Source organism: Arvicanthis niloticus, chromosome 3 (assembly GCF_011762505.2).
Source record: "Arvicanthis niloticus isolate mArvNil1 chromosome 3, mArvNil1.pat.X, whole genome shotgun sequence".
In the NCBI taxonomy this organism is placed as follows: Eukaryota; Metazoa; Chordata; class Mammalia; order Rodentia; family Muridae; genus Arvicanthis; species Arvicanthis niloticus.
The window spans coordinates 117,919,386-117,935,409 of record NC_047660.1 but is presented as its reverse complement, the minus strand read 5'-3'; the positions used below and the strand labels follow the sequence as shown (position 1 = coordinate 117,935,409).

General features: G+C 42.2%; 2 protein-coding genes across 3 annotated transcripts in view; both read right to left on the bottom strand.

Moving 5' to 3' along the window:
* Positions 1–2,970: 2,970 nt before the first annotated feature.
* Positions 2,971–16,024, bottom strand: part of LOC117705391 (gamma-crystallin D) — a 763,352-nt gene continuing 750,298 nt past the window's right edge. Inside the window, exons 2-4 of the mRNA XM_034498011.2 lie at positions 4,524–4,555; positions 4,193–4,435; positions 2,971–3,310 (exon numbers count right to left, since the gene is read on the bottom strand). Of these exons, the coding sequence (XP_034353902.1) occupies positions 3,038–3,310; positions 4,193–4,435; positions 4,524–4,532 (525 nt within the window). The 5' untranslated portion in view covers positions 4,533–4,555 and the 3' untranslated portion in view covers positions 2,971–3,037. The remainder of the gene's footprint in view (positions 3,311–4,192; positions 4,436–4,523; positions 4,556–16,024) is intronic.
* Positions 10,751–12,801, bottom strand: LOC117705390 (gamma-crystallin C). Of its 2 annotated transcripts, none has more exons than XM_034498009.2 (3): positions 12,771–12,801; positions 12,436–12,678; positions 10,751–11,094 (listed from the first exon to the last, which is right to left on the bottom strand). In XM_034498009.2, the coding sequence occupies exons 1-3, from the start codon at positions 12,777–12,779 to the stop codon at positions 10,819–10,821; spliced, it is 528 nt and encodes a 175-aa protein (XP_034353900.1). In that variant the 5' UTR covers positions 12,780–12,801; the 3' UTR covers positions 10,751–10,818. The 2 variants fall into 2 exon arrangements, with proteins under 2 accessions (XP_034353900.1, XP_034353901.1); XM_034498010.2 differs by having other exon boundaries at positions 10,751–11,091.

Below are 16,024 nucleotides of genomic sequence, written 5' to 3'. Positions count from 1 at the left end.
GAGGCCACCATGGAGGCAGAATATCAACAAGAACATTCTTTTCTTAAAACAACAACAACAACAACAAAACTAGCAATTGCAACAGCAGTACAACAGAAGAGAAGTTAGGAAATGCAAGAGGCAAAGAAAGAACCAACATAAATGAATATAGGTCTTAGTTTCTTAAAACCTTATGCATAGTGTGTTAGCATGTGTGCATATGTGCGTATGTTGTATATGTACAGATTGTATAAACATACATAACTTTGTAAATAGGCATGTATATACAAGGGATGAAGTTATAAGTTTAATTCTTTCCTTCTTTCTTTGTTTTTTGTTTGTCGTTGGTTTTTTTTTTTTTTTGTTTTGGTTTTTTGTTTTTTGTTTTTTGTTTTTTTTGGTTGTTCTTTGAGATAGGGTTTCTCTTTGTGTCCCTGACTGTCCTGGAACTTAATTTGTACACCAGGCTTTCCTCAAACTCAGAGATCTGACTGTCTCTGCCTCCTGAGTGCTGGATTAAAAGGGTGCTCCACCACCACCCTAAAACAACTCAACTGTTGTTGGCTGTTTGCATTAATCCCATGGTAAGAATCTGAAATGTGTGATGTCATTACTTTAGTGTAAATCTCCCTGATTCCATGTGGGACTGTGATAGGATGATTTGGTCTCCGGTAGAGCACTGGCTTAGAGATAGCCGGAGACCCAACAGGTGTCCATTGCCTGTGAGGGACCGCACATATCTTGCCACGCCCCCGATTCCAGATTCCTGACACATGGTTTAAGACCTCCATTTGATCTGCGCCACTCAGTCATGTAGGGCAACGCTCCTACTAGCCCCTCCACAGGTAGAGGGTGTGTCTCGGGCTATCTCTAAGCCAGAGCTTTACCAGAAACCTATCACGGTTTCACAATTCCATACTGAAAATCGGCAATTTCTCAAAAATCTTGTTTTTATTCTATCTCAAGTACACATGTACATTGAACTAAAGACGATGGGACACTGCTTGAGGCGTTTATTATGCACACACGGGTTTATTTTTACCTCATTACTAGAAGTCTCAAGGTTGTTGGTGTTGAATTGGAGTTTTGAGGACATCAAGGTCAGCATCTCTAAAAATTTCATGTCCCTTCCTTCGTAATTGTCACCTTCTAGATGTAAGATGATCAAAGTAATGGAGATATATCTTTCAGTTGGGAAAGGGGACGTTTTCCCTTCTACTAAGTACATTCCTCTTACATTTCAATGGCCACATTTGTGTCAGGTGACCACCTCAGCAGAAAGGGAGTCTGGCAGAGATCTGCAAACTCATCCTTTTCATACAGTGTTTGGGGAACCAGGAATTCTCTGAATGTCCTGGAGAGATGGCTCAGTGGTTAGGAGCACTGACTGCTATTCCCAAAGGAGGATCTAGTTCAATTCCCACATGGCTGTTCACAACTCTAACTCAGGTTCTAGGGGGCCCAACAGCCTCTGTGAGCCCCAGTCATGCAAGAGGTACACAGACACACATTCAGGCAAAATCCTTGGCCACATAAAAAAGAAAATAAAGAAAAACATACTCTGAAACTCTTTATGGTACCCAGAGTCAGAAACCTGATTTTAAAAGCTGGGGACACCCTGTTTGAACTTGGCTTCCAGATGGTTACCCCTCAAAGAAACTGAACATAGGACAGATTCCTAGTCATTTGGAGGCAAAATGTTTTTTCAAGTCTGGAAACTCAAATGAAATAGTGGGATGAGGGTTATTTTGCTTTTACTTTTTTAAAAGCTTTATTTTAGGTGAGTGTTCTGCCTGCATGTGTGTACACGTACCATCTGCCTGCCTGTGCTGGGAGAGGGTGTTGCATCCTCTGGAACTGGAGTTATAAACAATGGTGAGTCACCATATTGGTGCTGGGAACTTGACTTTTCCTCTGCAAAAGTGCCTTTAACCTCTGAGGCAGCTTTCTAGCCCATAAAGACGTTTTATAAATAGTAAAGCTCTCCTTGTATGGTGGTGTATTTCTGTTGTGAGAATCTTCTTTTTGATTATCAGTTTGGTTGCCACTTATAGTGTGTGTGTGTGCAAAATAAAATTTATCTTACATTTAAGTAAAATAATGAGCCTGGCAGGGTGGTGCACATCTGTAATTGTGGCAGTGGGAAGGTTGAAAAGCATCTTAAGTTTGAGCTAGAGAGATGGCTCACTTACTGTGCAATCATGAGGACTGAGTCTGAAGCTCAGAACCCATGTAAAAATCCCAGCATGATGGCTGCTGTCTGTAAATCAAGCATCAGGGTATCAGAGAGAGGAATCTCTCTGGGCCTCTCTGCCCAATCATTCTGACCTATGAATTGAAGTCCTGGCCAGCAAGAGGCCTGTTTTAAAGGGAACCAAGATAGATGGCTCTCAAGTAACAGCCATGTTAACCTCTAGCCTCTGTATGTATGGGCTGTACACATATAAGCACATCATACACATGTGTACACATGTGCACACACATGCACACACATGCATATACATCATATGCATGCACATACATCACAACATATGCACACACATGTACTCACATGCACATGACACATACATCGCACACATGCACACATATCACATATATCACACACTCAAATGCACACACATTGCACATATACATACATCATATACATGCACGTGCATCACACATTCACATGCACACACATCACACATTCATATGCACATATATTACACACACATGTACACACATGCACATGCATCACACACACATGCTCCCACAACACACACATGCACACATCACGTACATGCACACACACCACATTCACATGCACAGATCACACACATGCACACACATATGTACATGCATCACACATACATTTACATGCACACATGCACATACTCACACAGGGATCTCAAGTTTGGGGCTAGCATGGGCTAAATAGTGAGACCCTGTTCTGAACCAATAAACATAAGCAAACAGGAGATAAGACAAAAGAAAAAAACAGAAGCAAATCAGTGCCAGGAACACACAGAAAATATTTTATTAGCTTCCAGATGGAGAAAGGGTAGAGTAAAAAACCAATTTAATAGAAATCCATGACTCTCCTCAGAGAGCCCACCCTGGCATTCATGGCGCCCCAGTCGTGGTAGCGCCTGTACTCCCCGGGCCTCAGCAGGTACTGTCGCCCCCGGTAGTTGGGCAACTCGTAGAGGACCCAGCAGCCCTCCAGCACATTGAGGGAATAGATCTCGTTGAAGTGGACTCGGTCCTGGAGAGAGGGGCAGTCCTCAGTGAACTCTACCATCTGGCCTCTGTACTCCTCCCTCTCGTACAGTCTGATCCGGTGAGAGCCGGCCTAGCAGGCCCAGAAACAGGAGAAAAACACTGATGAAGTAATTCTAATGCCTTAGGACGGCCTCAGCTGTGTCAAGCCATTTGAAATAGATAATAAACACATTAATTAACTAAAGCTACTTATAAACCCATCACTACGAGAGCAGCTTCTGGGATGTTCTAAGATCAGGAAGGATGAGGAAATGGAGAAGGAACTGTGAATGTGTTCAGAACCTGCTGGCCGGAGCCACCTCCTATGCAGCACACGGTGAAACAGGCACCAGAGCAAAATTATGACCTTCAACAGCTTCTTGCTACTTGGTTTGCCATCAGGGGGAAATGTTTTTATATTAAGATATATTAAAATATTCATTATCTTAAGTATCAGACAACAATGACTATATAGGTAATAATTTATAAATATACCGGGGGGGGGGGAGAAAGATAAAATCAGTAAGCCCAAGGACCATTTTTCAGCTGTAAAACATCTGTATTGCTTTGTGTTGAAAGGACTTTGACTGGATTAGATGGAGGAAGCCCAGGATATGCACGTACGGGACAAAAAGAGGAAGGAGACTTGAAACATATTACTGCTGTGTTCAGTAGCCACAGTATAGCATATTTAGTCATTCTATTTTTCCATCCTAAATGATTGCAAGACAGGACTCAGATTTCATACAGCCCCCTTGCAGCCAAAGGGTTCTTACTCCACAAATACTTATGGACCAATTTTTAACCGGGTAGCACTTTGCTTTTTGGACGTCGTGGAACTATTGATCTAATCAATTCTAGTTATGGATTTTTTTTCCAACTAGGCTCAGCTCTACTTCGAACATTTAACCTTATACTGGCAACTGCAGTCAGGGTCCTCAGTGCCTCAGTCTTGATGAGAATCTAGACTCACGTGGGGGATGAGGCGGCAGGAGCGGATGGAGTCACTGAAACCCATCCACTGCTGGTAGTCAGGGTAGTCCCCGCGACGCAGGAAGTACTGGCAGCCTGTGAAGTTGGGCTGCTCATAGAGCATCCAGCAGCCACTGTCCACACGCACAGAGTTGCAGCGGCTGAAGTAGGGCTGCAGGTTGGAATGGTCAGTGCTGCACTCATAGTGGCGGCCCTGGAAGCCGCGGTCCTCATAGAAGGTGATCTGTAAGGCAAGGCAAGGTTCAGAGGCCTGATGTGGCCTGGACCCCTAGGGAAGGTCCCTTCCCAGGCCCTGGGACTCCTGGGCTCACCTTCCCCATGGCTGGTGTTTGTGGGTGATGGGATGGTTCTGTTGGGTGAGTGGGGCTGGGCGCAGCGGGTCTATATAGCAGGAGGTCTGCTGCGTTGGCAGAAACAGCACAAAAGGGGCCCGCGGGGGGCAGGGCACGTTCATGTTCTGCTCTTTTCTCTTTGCTGTCATAGCCCACGGGATTCATTGTGGGTTTTGGTTCTATTCACTCTGGAGTATTCAGGTTGTGATCACTAGCTGATGCTAATGAGATTGTTTGAAAAAAAAAGTAATTTGGCACATTGTTTATTTAATAATAGAAGCAGGGCTTCAGCCATTCCATAGATAGACCACACTCTTCTTTGTATAGTTGGACAAAACAAAAACGTGTAAGTGGGGAGCAGATAGCGCCTTAATGTGGTAAGTGTAAGTTGTCTATACTAGATAACGGCTAACGTCGTGAATGTAAGTTGTCTGTAAGAGCTGCTATATTGCTCGTGGGCTCCCCAACCCTCAACATAGATTAATAGGAATGAATGGTGAAAATCTCAAGTCCTTTGGAGATCAAGCCCTTTTAGAATTAAAGATTGTAGCAACTTGGATTATTTTCACCAAGGGAGTTTATAGAATTTCACACTCTCACAGTGAAAAACCAAACCAAACTGAAATCCCAAATGAGCCATCAGTCTTCAGTATTGTTTGTGACTTTGTTGGAAGCAGGAGGCAAAGTAGACCATCTCTTTTTAGCAATGAGTGGTTCTGCATTTGAACGGGAAAATAGTTTTAAGATGCTTAATTGCAGAACTAAAAGAGAAAGTCTGAGGAAGTGAGAAAACCTGATCCACCAAAGACAAAAAAACGCACCATGCCTTAGATTATAAAAGAAAACCAATTCCCAAGGTGCAGGGTCCTGGTGGGATCTGGGGGATGCTTTCATTCTGTGGAAGACAGGTGTAAACAGTGTGTTTCACCCTGAGGAAACAGACTAGAGGAGTCATGGCTGCTGCAGCCGGAGGAAGGGATAAATGCCCAGAAGCGGGCCATCTAGGAAGACTTTAGGGAGGATTTATTGACTTAGAAAAGCTTGATGAGCCGGAAAGAGCACCAGAGTGGAAGCTGTCTGTCAAGTCTAGCTTCTTTCATGTTTAAAGAATTATTCACAGTTCTGTTACCCCACGGAAGGACCAAGCCGTGCCTTTCACTCATCCATCTCTCTAAGTGGGGGGCTTAACAAACTTGAAACCACAACTATGTGCAATATGGCGATTTCAGTTATTATTTTCTGGTTTCTGGCTTCCTGATGATCACCTGTAGACACATGTTACAAATTCACTTATGAAAGTGGAGGGTAGGTAGACAGGATGTCTCACACAGACAAGCATTATAATTAGAGCCCTTTCAATAATAAAGTGTTAAGTTTGTCAGAGTTGTTTCTGAGTCTAGGGTTCTGGGGGTAGGCAGCATTGTAAAATATGAGATAACTATTAGTCAGAGCAACTGAAAGTCTGACTGAATGCCTTAGGAAGAAAATACCACAAGGGGTACATGTGTATACAGGAGGAATCCACTGCCTTCGTTGACATGAATTAGATTTGAACACATCTGCCCAAACAAGAGGATTTTTCTTGATCATTGTGGTGGCTTTATGTCAGCCCCAGGCTGAACAAGCCAGGGCAATACCCCAGACTTCTTACAGAGCAGAAAGGCTAATGGTTGGGTCAAAGGGTGGCTTGGTTTAAATGCTGGCAGAAAGCTCCATTGGTAACAAGGTCATGTTAGACTCAATGTCCACATGTTGAACATGGTATGTGACGTGAACGTGTGTAAGGTGTGAGATCCTTAAACCACAGAACTCTTTCCAAGCTCTCTGGGATGACTGGGGCTGTCACTGAAAGGGGAACTGGAGATGAGCATGTACCCCTGCCTTCACTGATGTCTCGTTCAGAAAGAGACCTATGATCAGTCCCTAGTTATTTAAGTAATTTTTAAAAAAGTGATACAAGAAGAGAATATCTCAAGCTAGGGTTTTGATATATGCACTGGAAATAATCCGTGTAGTTAGTATAAATGAAGTACAAGCAAAATGAAGTATGAGAAATATTGTTTTCCTGATTTCTGACAGCTCAACATGTTTTATGAATCTGAGAGTCTTGTTCCACTGGAATGGAGAGAAAATGTGCTTACCATCCTTTATTGGGGTTTTCTTCTCTTATTTTTCCAAGCTCCATAATACTAAGGTGTTCTCTTGAGGAGAGAGGGGACACAGAGGATTACTGTGGGGTCTGTGGTTTGGGGATCCCCCCAGGTTTCACACTAGCCTGGAAGTGAGGACTGGTACCATGGGGACAGCAGAAGCAGATGTACTTGGGTGTGGCATTAGATGGGTATTGTAATGTTCTAGATTAGCCCATACTTTTTATAATTTTATATATTTGTAAATTTTTTACACATTTAATATTTTTATAATTTTATTTTTATATTTATCCACAATCATTCCTTACTGTTTTTCTTAAAACAAAACAAAACAAAACAAAACAAGTTTTTCATCATAGATTTATGTCATCTGCTTGGCATTTGAAGTCACCAACTTTCAACTCCATACAAGAGTTTTCAAACTCAGCTGGATGTAGGGCTACATGTTTTTGGTCCCAGTACCTGGGAGACAGAAGCAGGCAAGTTTCTGTGAGTTTGAGTTCCAGGCCAGCCAGGGCTTCATAGAGAGATCCTGTCTCAAACCCGGCTGCTTTGACCAGTTGAGAAAATATAGAAAGTTGAGAAAGTATCAAGTCTAGTTGCTAAGTGTGGGGAACTTGGCCAGCAGCATATTTTATTAGGGACTTCTGTAGTTGGGGTAGTTAAAATTCCCTTTTGTAAATGTTTTGCAAAACAGTGTAAGAATAGAGAGTGATTAGTTTATTTTTGCTTTTGTTTTAAATGCCTTTGCTTATCCAAAAAACAACTAAAACAAAACAAAATGGCATTATTATGTTTGTCCAATGGAAGAAATTTGGTTTGGTAGAACCTGAAATGATGAGAACTTCTTAGTTTGAAGAATGTAAAACAATAGAGGAACATTTGGGTTCATCTGTCTGTTAACGTTTCCAAATCCAGCCCTAGAATCATGTCAGAAATGCATTCCTCCATGTTGGGAATCACCACAGAGTTAAGAACTTTTGATCTACATGAACTGGGGCAGCATTGCCTCTCCTGACTAGCTGTAAGAACCTGGTGAGTTATTTAATCTAGCAAAAATAGTATTTTATTTTCACCTAGAGACTTAATTTGTCTAGGATAGAGGCTTCTTATAGGATCCATTCTTTTTTTAAAGCCTTCAAAATAATGTTCTTCCTCACACCTATAATCCCAGTACTTGGTAAGCTGAGGCAATGGGGTTTGCTGTAAGTTTAAGGTCATCCTGGGTTAAGATCACTTGTGCTTGTTCATGACACACACACACACACACACACACACACACACGCACGCACGCACGCACGCACACACACTCCTCATAGAAACAGCTTATTTTCTTGCTTTGCATGTCATTTAACTTTAAATGAAGTAATCTTGCTGCAACCCCTTCCTCCCCATGTGCCACAGTCACCTGCAAGTGTGGGTAACCATTGTTAGCCCCAGACCTTCTGCTGAGATGTATGATTCACCAGGAAAGGCATCATACTGTGAAAGCGATGGGAACCGGGCTCCTCAGTGTTTCTCTCTTGAAATTTGAAAGAAGCAACAAGCTCATTGTAACTTGGTTTGAGAGAAAGACAGAAAATAAGGCATTTTAAAAAGTAGTTGGATCATCAAATAGAGGATGGAGACTCCACATCCTGGCTTGCCCACATCCTGGCCATTGTGTTGCAGGGCAGGTCTCTATGAATAAAGACTTGTTAAGGTTGTGAAGAATCAGACAGAACGAATATAGCAGTTTGGTTTTACTTACAAAGAAATAATCATTTCATTTATATAAATGTAAATTTGAAAATCATATTACACATAGAGTTTTAAATTAGAGTAATTTTAGAAAGATAATTATAGACACATTAAAAAAACACGACTCCCATCCCCTGCCATACCTCCCCCAAGTTCTTTGTATACATCTAACATCTCTTGATACATTTACAAATAAATACAAATCTGGAGGTGGCAGCATACATTGTTAATCCCAGTACTTGGGAAGCAGAGGCAAGAGGATCTCCAAATTTGAGTCCAGCCTGGTCTACAGAGCAAGTTTCAGGAGATTCAAAGAAATACTGTCTTAAAAAACCAAAACCAAACCAAACCAAACCAAACCAAACCAAACCAAACCAAACAAACAACCAAACAAACAACAAACTTTGATCACTTCTGATGTTTATTTATTGGAAAAGTGATACATGAATCTTAAATACCATTAGCACAGGAGCCCAGACTGGACTGAGTCATTGATAAAATTCATTTCTAAACACCCAGAGAGTACTGTATGATTCTTTATGACTGCACCTCAGTGGTTTGGAGATGGGAGTAGAGGGAAAGATAGCTAGGGACTAGAGGGACAGCAAGGAAGAAGGGCACTGTGGGACAGAATGGGTCCTTTTGTCCCCCGTCCTCCAGCTAGAGGCTGAAGGCAGGATCTGCTGTCTGTCATACAGTTATGGAATGTCAACATGAGGGAGTCCATGTATAATGATATGTATAATGATATGTTTGTACCTTTGTGTCTAAGAGCCCAGTAACCAATGAGGAAACGGTGTAATGATTTAACCTCCAAACAATGCATGCCACTAAGCTGTGAAACAGAATAAGATATTGACTTAAATATAACTCCATATGTATTACAGTTCTTTAACACAGCATACAGCCCTACACAGTGATACCCACTTATAATCCTATCACTCACGAAGCTAGCACAAGCAACGCAGTGAGGTCCTATCTTGTAACAAACAAATAAACATTGAAAATTAACATGTGTTGTCTATTTCAGCTCTGCAAACAAGGGAAGAATCCTAGAAGGGTGCCTACCAAATATAAGTGAGGATTATCTGGTATTAGGAGGATTTTTCTGCTTCTCTATTGATAGAATTTATCATAGGTAAGGTTATGAGTGGCTTGTGATAGTCAGCTTTAATTGTTGTGGTTTGAAATCTCCACGGTCTCACAAATGTCAACACTTGGCCCCTAGAAGGTGGGAGAGCTTGGAGAAGGTATTGGGAGGAATGGCCTCAGGGAAGGAAGTTTGTCACTGGGGTGGGCTGAGAATTTGCAGCCTTCACCCACTTCCAGTTTGCTCCCAGTGTGTGCTTTTGCAGTTGAAGATATGATCTCTTGACTGTCTGGGCTGGCCTGCCATTATGGACTCCCTTCTGGAACTATAAGCTTAAATGCATGCTTTCTTTCATAAGTTCCTTTTGATGACAAAATAGAAAGATAACTAATATAATCAGCAACTTGATACAACCCAAAATAACTTGGGAAGAAAGTCCCATATGTCCACCTCCCAAACAGGGTTTCTCTGTGTAGAAACTCTGGCTGTCCTGGAACTTGCTCTGTAGACAGGCTGGCCTCCTTGACCTCAGATATCCCCTTGCCTCTGCCTCCTGAGTGCTGGGATTAAAGGCCTGCATTATTACCGCCCAACAGGAAGAGCGTCAATGGAGGATTGTTTAGATTGGGTGGCTAAGAATCGTTCTCACTGGAAATGGTTTCAGAAGGAAGTGGGTTTTAACTTTGCAAGGGTGGTGGCACCCCTAGCCTTATGTAGGTAATATTGTGCTCTACAGTAAGTGAAATTAGTTCTCTTGCGAGTCCTGATAGGCTGTTTGTCAAAACTGAACTCTAATCACTTCCTGGATTAAAAGACAACATTGGTGATATTATTCTTCAAGGAAGGGTGTCAGCTAACTGCTTTCTCTCTAGTAGCCTTCTTGTGGTGTCTTCAGCTTGACCTGGCCTTTCATTATTAGGCAGGTATACCCTCCCCCACATGATATACCCTCCCCACCACACCAGGTATGCCCTCCCTCTGCCTGAACATTTTTCTTTTCTTTCTGGTAGTGCTAGGGATTGAGGCCAGGAGCTTGTACACACTGAATAAAAGCTCTATCACTGAGGTACATACATATATCCCCAGCCATCTAAGACTTGTTCAAAATTAACACAAGTGAAAAGTTCTTGAACACCCTAACTTCTCCATTCTCGGCTCAACCTTTTGTAGGGAGCGTTTACAGGTGCGTGGATTTGCACACAACGAAAGAATAACAGAAGTCAGGGTTTGCCAACAATACAAACTAAATACTTTATTAGGTTCCAAAATGAGAAAATGGTAGCGTTAACCTATTTTAGTATAAATCTACCACTCTCCGCAAAGAGCCCGCCTTAGCGTCTACAGCTCCCCAGTCCTGGTAGCGCCGGTACTCTTGAGGCCTCAGCAGATACTGGCGGCCTCGGTAGTTGGGCATCTCATAGAGAACCCAGCAGCCCTCCAGCACGTGCAGCGAGCGCACCTCACTGAGGTGGAAGCGATCCTGGATGCAGGAGCAATCCTCACTCAGCTCCATCATGATGCCTTTGTGATCTTCTTTCTCATACAGCCGCATCCTGTGGGAACCTGTCTGCTGGGGTCACACAAAGCAAGATAAGAAAAAGCAATTGAGTCTCTTTCAGAACGCAACCAAGCAGGAGACTGTTGGAGTAAGATCTGAGCCTGTGAAATTTTGGAGAGTTATGCATTGATCTCCTGCTAGCATTACAGACAACCAGGTTTCGGTTTTCATTTAGGACAGTGGTTCTCAATCGACCTCGGAGGGGGGGTGGTTTGACAGGGGCGGGGTGGGAGGAGGGTGTAAGTCCAATGACTGTTTTACAGGGATGGCTTAAGACCATTAGAAAACACAGATATGTATCATATTATGATACATAACAGTAGCAAAATTACAGTTAGGAAATAGCAACAAAAGTAATTTTATGGCTCGGGGTCACCACGACATAAGGACTTTTATTAAAGGGTTGTGGCATTAGGAAGTTTGAGAACCCACTGATCTAGGAGGTGGACCTTTTAAGATATTAAAAGTGAATTTGAGCTCATCAAAAATTCAAATATCTTAATTCACAATTTCCTATGTTCTTTCTAAGCTGTATGTTGGAGGGTATACAAATAATATATTTCAGCCAGTATTTTCTGAGTTATATATATATTTATATACATAAAAGTCCATCTTTAAAATATGAAATTTTTTATTAACATTTTTGTTTTTTGAGAATTTCATAACTTAGTACTGAATTTACATAATTTTTATCTGTCTCATTCTGCTTATTTTATAACCTAGATTGTCATCAAACTCAAGATACTTTTGCCTCAGCTTCCTGGACACTAGGAATACAGGATATCATTATGCCTGGCTAAAGCAGAGTTCAGAAAAATCATATACTTTGGTGGAAAGTTGATTTAAATAACCACTTATAATGAGAACATAGCCGATTTTCAAAATTAAAAAAAAATTATCATTTTCAAAATTGAGTTCTGCCTGTACAGTTTCTGATAACTGTACTTTTCAATCTTTTCTACTCCACAATAAAGTTTAATTAACTAATTTATTGGAAATCCCTTTATTAAATACATAAAAATCAGTCTGATGGATGTAATTACCTCTCATGCCCAACCAGCTTCCCAATCACAAATTTTGTGTTATATCCATGCATAAGATTACATTCACGGGGACAACTTTTGATTAACCTAATGGTAGCAACGATAAAGAATAACTGGACCTTCTGTAAGTGGCTTCTTCCTTATAATTCTGTCTTCCTGCTTGTATCCCCATGGACTTAGGCAGGCATTTGAGGACCACTTAACCCTTAGACACTTCTGCAGAAAAAAAAAAACCCTACTCTCTGGATCCCACATCAGTAAAACAGTGAGGACCCCTGGGCAGCAAGAAATGAAGTCAAACAGGACTCACTTGAGGGATGAGGCGACAGGAGCGGATGGAGTCGCTGAAACCCATCCACTGCTGGTAGTCAGGGTACTCTCCACGTCTCAGGAAGTACTGGTGGCCCTGGTAGTTGGGCCGCTCATAGATCATCCAGCAGCCACTGTCCACGCGGATGGAGTTGCAGCGGCTGAAATAAGTCTGCAGGTTGGGGCAGTCGCTGCTGCACTCATAGCAGCGGCCCTGGAAGCCGCGGTCCTCGTAGAAGGTGATCTGTAAAGGAAAAGCAATTCTGAATGAGATCATTTGCTTCTTGGGATAAGGCCGTTCAGTCTGACTTTTCGTTCAGTTTGCATTCTGCTCACCTTCCCCATGGCTGGCTGACCCGTGGTGAGTTCAGTGTCCAGCCAGAGCGTGGCCGGTCTATATAGCAGGAGGGTTGCTGCGTTAGCGGAACTGCACAAAAGGGGCCCTCCCGGCTGAGGGAATTTCATGATTGCTATTACGTGCTGCATTCAGTGGCGGTGATTGTAGATTCGCCTGGTTCTCTGGTGTGTTCCAACGCTGCCCTGGATGAGCTGTTCAGTGTTGCTTTATTCAGATTCTTACTGTTTTTTAAATTTATCAGCACATCAGCCTGAACTTTTGACCTAAGTCCATGACCCTACATTTTGATTTCATTATACTTGATAAATCTGGGAGGCATCTGTGCATTTGTACAAGTATCCCCAGAGTTGAGAAGGCTGAAATTCTGCGAATACTGCAAACACTGAGTAGTGTGACAGAGACCAGGGAACACTATTCCCCTCCCCCTTCTTTTCTTTACAGGGTTTGCTGGTTCAGTACAGGACACAAATCCAGATTTGACCTTGGCTCTTCCAGGCTAGGTTGAACTGATGTTCTAGGATCTAAGCTATCTTCCCCCTTGGAGGTTTCACAGTATGTATGTCAAAACCCACCTCTGCTAATCAGCTTGTGTTAAGAACAAAGGGAAAAATTCCTGTGGTCCTGAGGCCCAAGACTGACAAGTATGTATGAATTGCTTCCTCATTTCCAAGGCTAGGCAAGGTCCTATACTGCCTGTGTAAGAGTCAGATTTGAACCTTGGCTGCAGGGCTGCAGGGACAGCATAAATCTCCTCCAGAGCAAGAATTACCTTGTGGATGATGAGAAGAAAAGAAAGAAGAGAGGGGGTAGGGAGAGAGATCAAGAGAGAGAACAAAAACAAAAGCAAAACAAATTGAGGAAGAAAAAAAAAGAGTATCTGTCATTTGGCAACTGATCAGCACCTCTGCCTAGGACCTGCTATTCAGCTATTAGATATGGATATAAGCAGTCTTAACAGGTACCCTCAGACAAGGTTATTCAGAATGATTTTGTCTGAACAAAGACAAACCTAAAGCACCCAGAGAATGTTGAACCTTGCCCTTCTCAGTGCCCAAATGATTAACCATTACTTTTAAATACCTTTTAGTAATTTGTTAAATACAATGCCTCATAGATGCTCAGCAGAGCCTTGCTAATAAACACACACACTCACACACATCACAAATTCATCACATACACACAGCACACACACACACACACACACACACACACACACTCTCCAAGCCCAGCACCAAATTGTTACTTCTTTATTTACAGCTCTCTCTCTCTCTCTCTCTCTCTCTCTCTCTCTCTCTCTCTCTTTCTTCCCCTTTCCATCCCCACCCCAGGGTCTCACTAAGCAGGCCCTGAACACACTGCAGTCCTCCTGCCTCAGTCACCTTGGTGCTGTGATTACAGGTGTGCACAGCCAACTCTGGCAAATTTCTGTGCTTTTTTTCCTTTTTCCTTTTTTCTTTTCTTGTTTTCTTTTCTCCCTCCCTCCTTTCCCTTCCACCTCCACTCCAGTCTCTCTCTTCCTGCGTAGGGCAGTGGTGGGGATTGAACCCACAGCCTTATTCATGCACGGTAGGTGAACTTTTCCCACTGGGCTTCTACACCCAGACATCCACTTTTTTAGACCTTCCTCAAACCATACAAGTAAGGTATACATCCAAGACCAGCTCTTCTAAAGTCAGCTATCGGAAAACATCCCTATTTCCTCGGGCTATGTGCTCTCCCTAGAAGCAACAAGTCTTAACTTTTTCCTAGAGATGTTTAGCTAATAGACATTAGCAATCCTTAGCCAGACTATGTGCATACCATTTTTGGCACAGCACATGGTGCAGATGAACACTGGTAATACTAGTGACATTGACAGTAGCATTAGAGTGACATCATTAAAGCCTGCTTTCTGACCAAAGATTAAGTGTTCTCATAAGGGTCCTGAAACCTTCACCTCTATAGAGCCACCTTGTGGTTAAAAAAGGTAAGACTTAGAATAGACATTAGGAATCTTGTTGGGGGTGGGGGGTTGAGAGTGGAGGATGCCTTTAATCCTCCCCACTCCCCAACTTGGCATAGTAATGTGGATCATAGGAAGGTGGCTAGCCTGGACTACATAGTGAGTTCCAGGCCAGTCAGAGCTATGTAAAGAGACCTTATCTAAAGAAGAAAGAAAAAGACAAAGAAAGGAAAAAAGAAAGAAAGAAGAAATCTTATCATAGTTTATAAAGTACTGTGTATAATAATTACAGTGTTTGTAAAAATATTGCTGGGCCCTAACCTCTTCCAAGAGTCCACCTTATTAAATGTAGACAAGAACCTTAGCTTCTTAGCATCCTTAACCAGGACCAAATAGTTCTTGGACTAAACTTTGTTGGTGAGAAACCCCTGCTGGTCTGTGTGTGTCTCAGCACTGTTCACAGTAGCCAAGGTATGGAAGCAGCTTCAAAACCCTTCAGCAGATGAGTGGATGAAGAAACATGGCACACCCTCTTCAGGAAGGAAGAATGAAGTTATGTTGCTTGCAAAGAAATGGATGGAACCAGAGATCTTCATATTAAATAAAATTATCCAGACTCACAAAGATAAATGTCATACACTATTCTCTCATACGTGAAAACTTTATTTTTAAAATAATATGACTTGGTAACAAAAAGGGAAGGGGGTCAGTGGGGGTGGGTAGGGGGGATATAGGTACAGTGGGGATGAATATGATCTAAGTACAATGGCACAGTGATAAACAGGTGTGAAAATGTCACAATGAAATCTATTCTGTGGCATGCTAACGGAAATTATTAACAAATAAAACCTTCAGTTTTCCCCAAGTCTTCAGTTTTGCTTTAAAAATTGTTTTAGGATAGTGGTGGCACATACATTTCATCTCAGACTTGGGAAGCAGAGTGAGGTGGGTCTCTGTGAGTTTGAGGCCAGCCTAGTCTACAGAATGAGTTCCAGGACACCTAGGGATACATAGAGAAACCCTGTCTCAATGCTCCCCCCCAAAAAAAAAAACTTTCTAAAATTAGTTTTAACGCAAAGTCTTTCTATATAGCACAGGTTGGATTTAAATTTGATATGTGGTATGGACTGGTCTTGAACTTATGATCTTCTTATCTCACCCTCCCAAGTGCTAGAATTATGGACAGTACCAACTTGCCTGGCCCATTCCTTTATTTTTTTCTTAAGAAAATCCACAGATAAGGTCTTGCTAGCAACTTATTAAGATTCTCTTTATTATTTTTACTAGAAT

Coding starts and splice junctions, on each gene's coding strand:
- LOC117705390 (XM_034498009.2), bottom strand. Junction 11,095..12,435: donor CCTGTCGCCTCATCCCTCAA/GTGAGTCCTGTT, acceptor GTGTGACCCCAG/CAGACAGGTTCCCACAGGAT.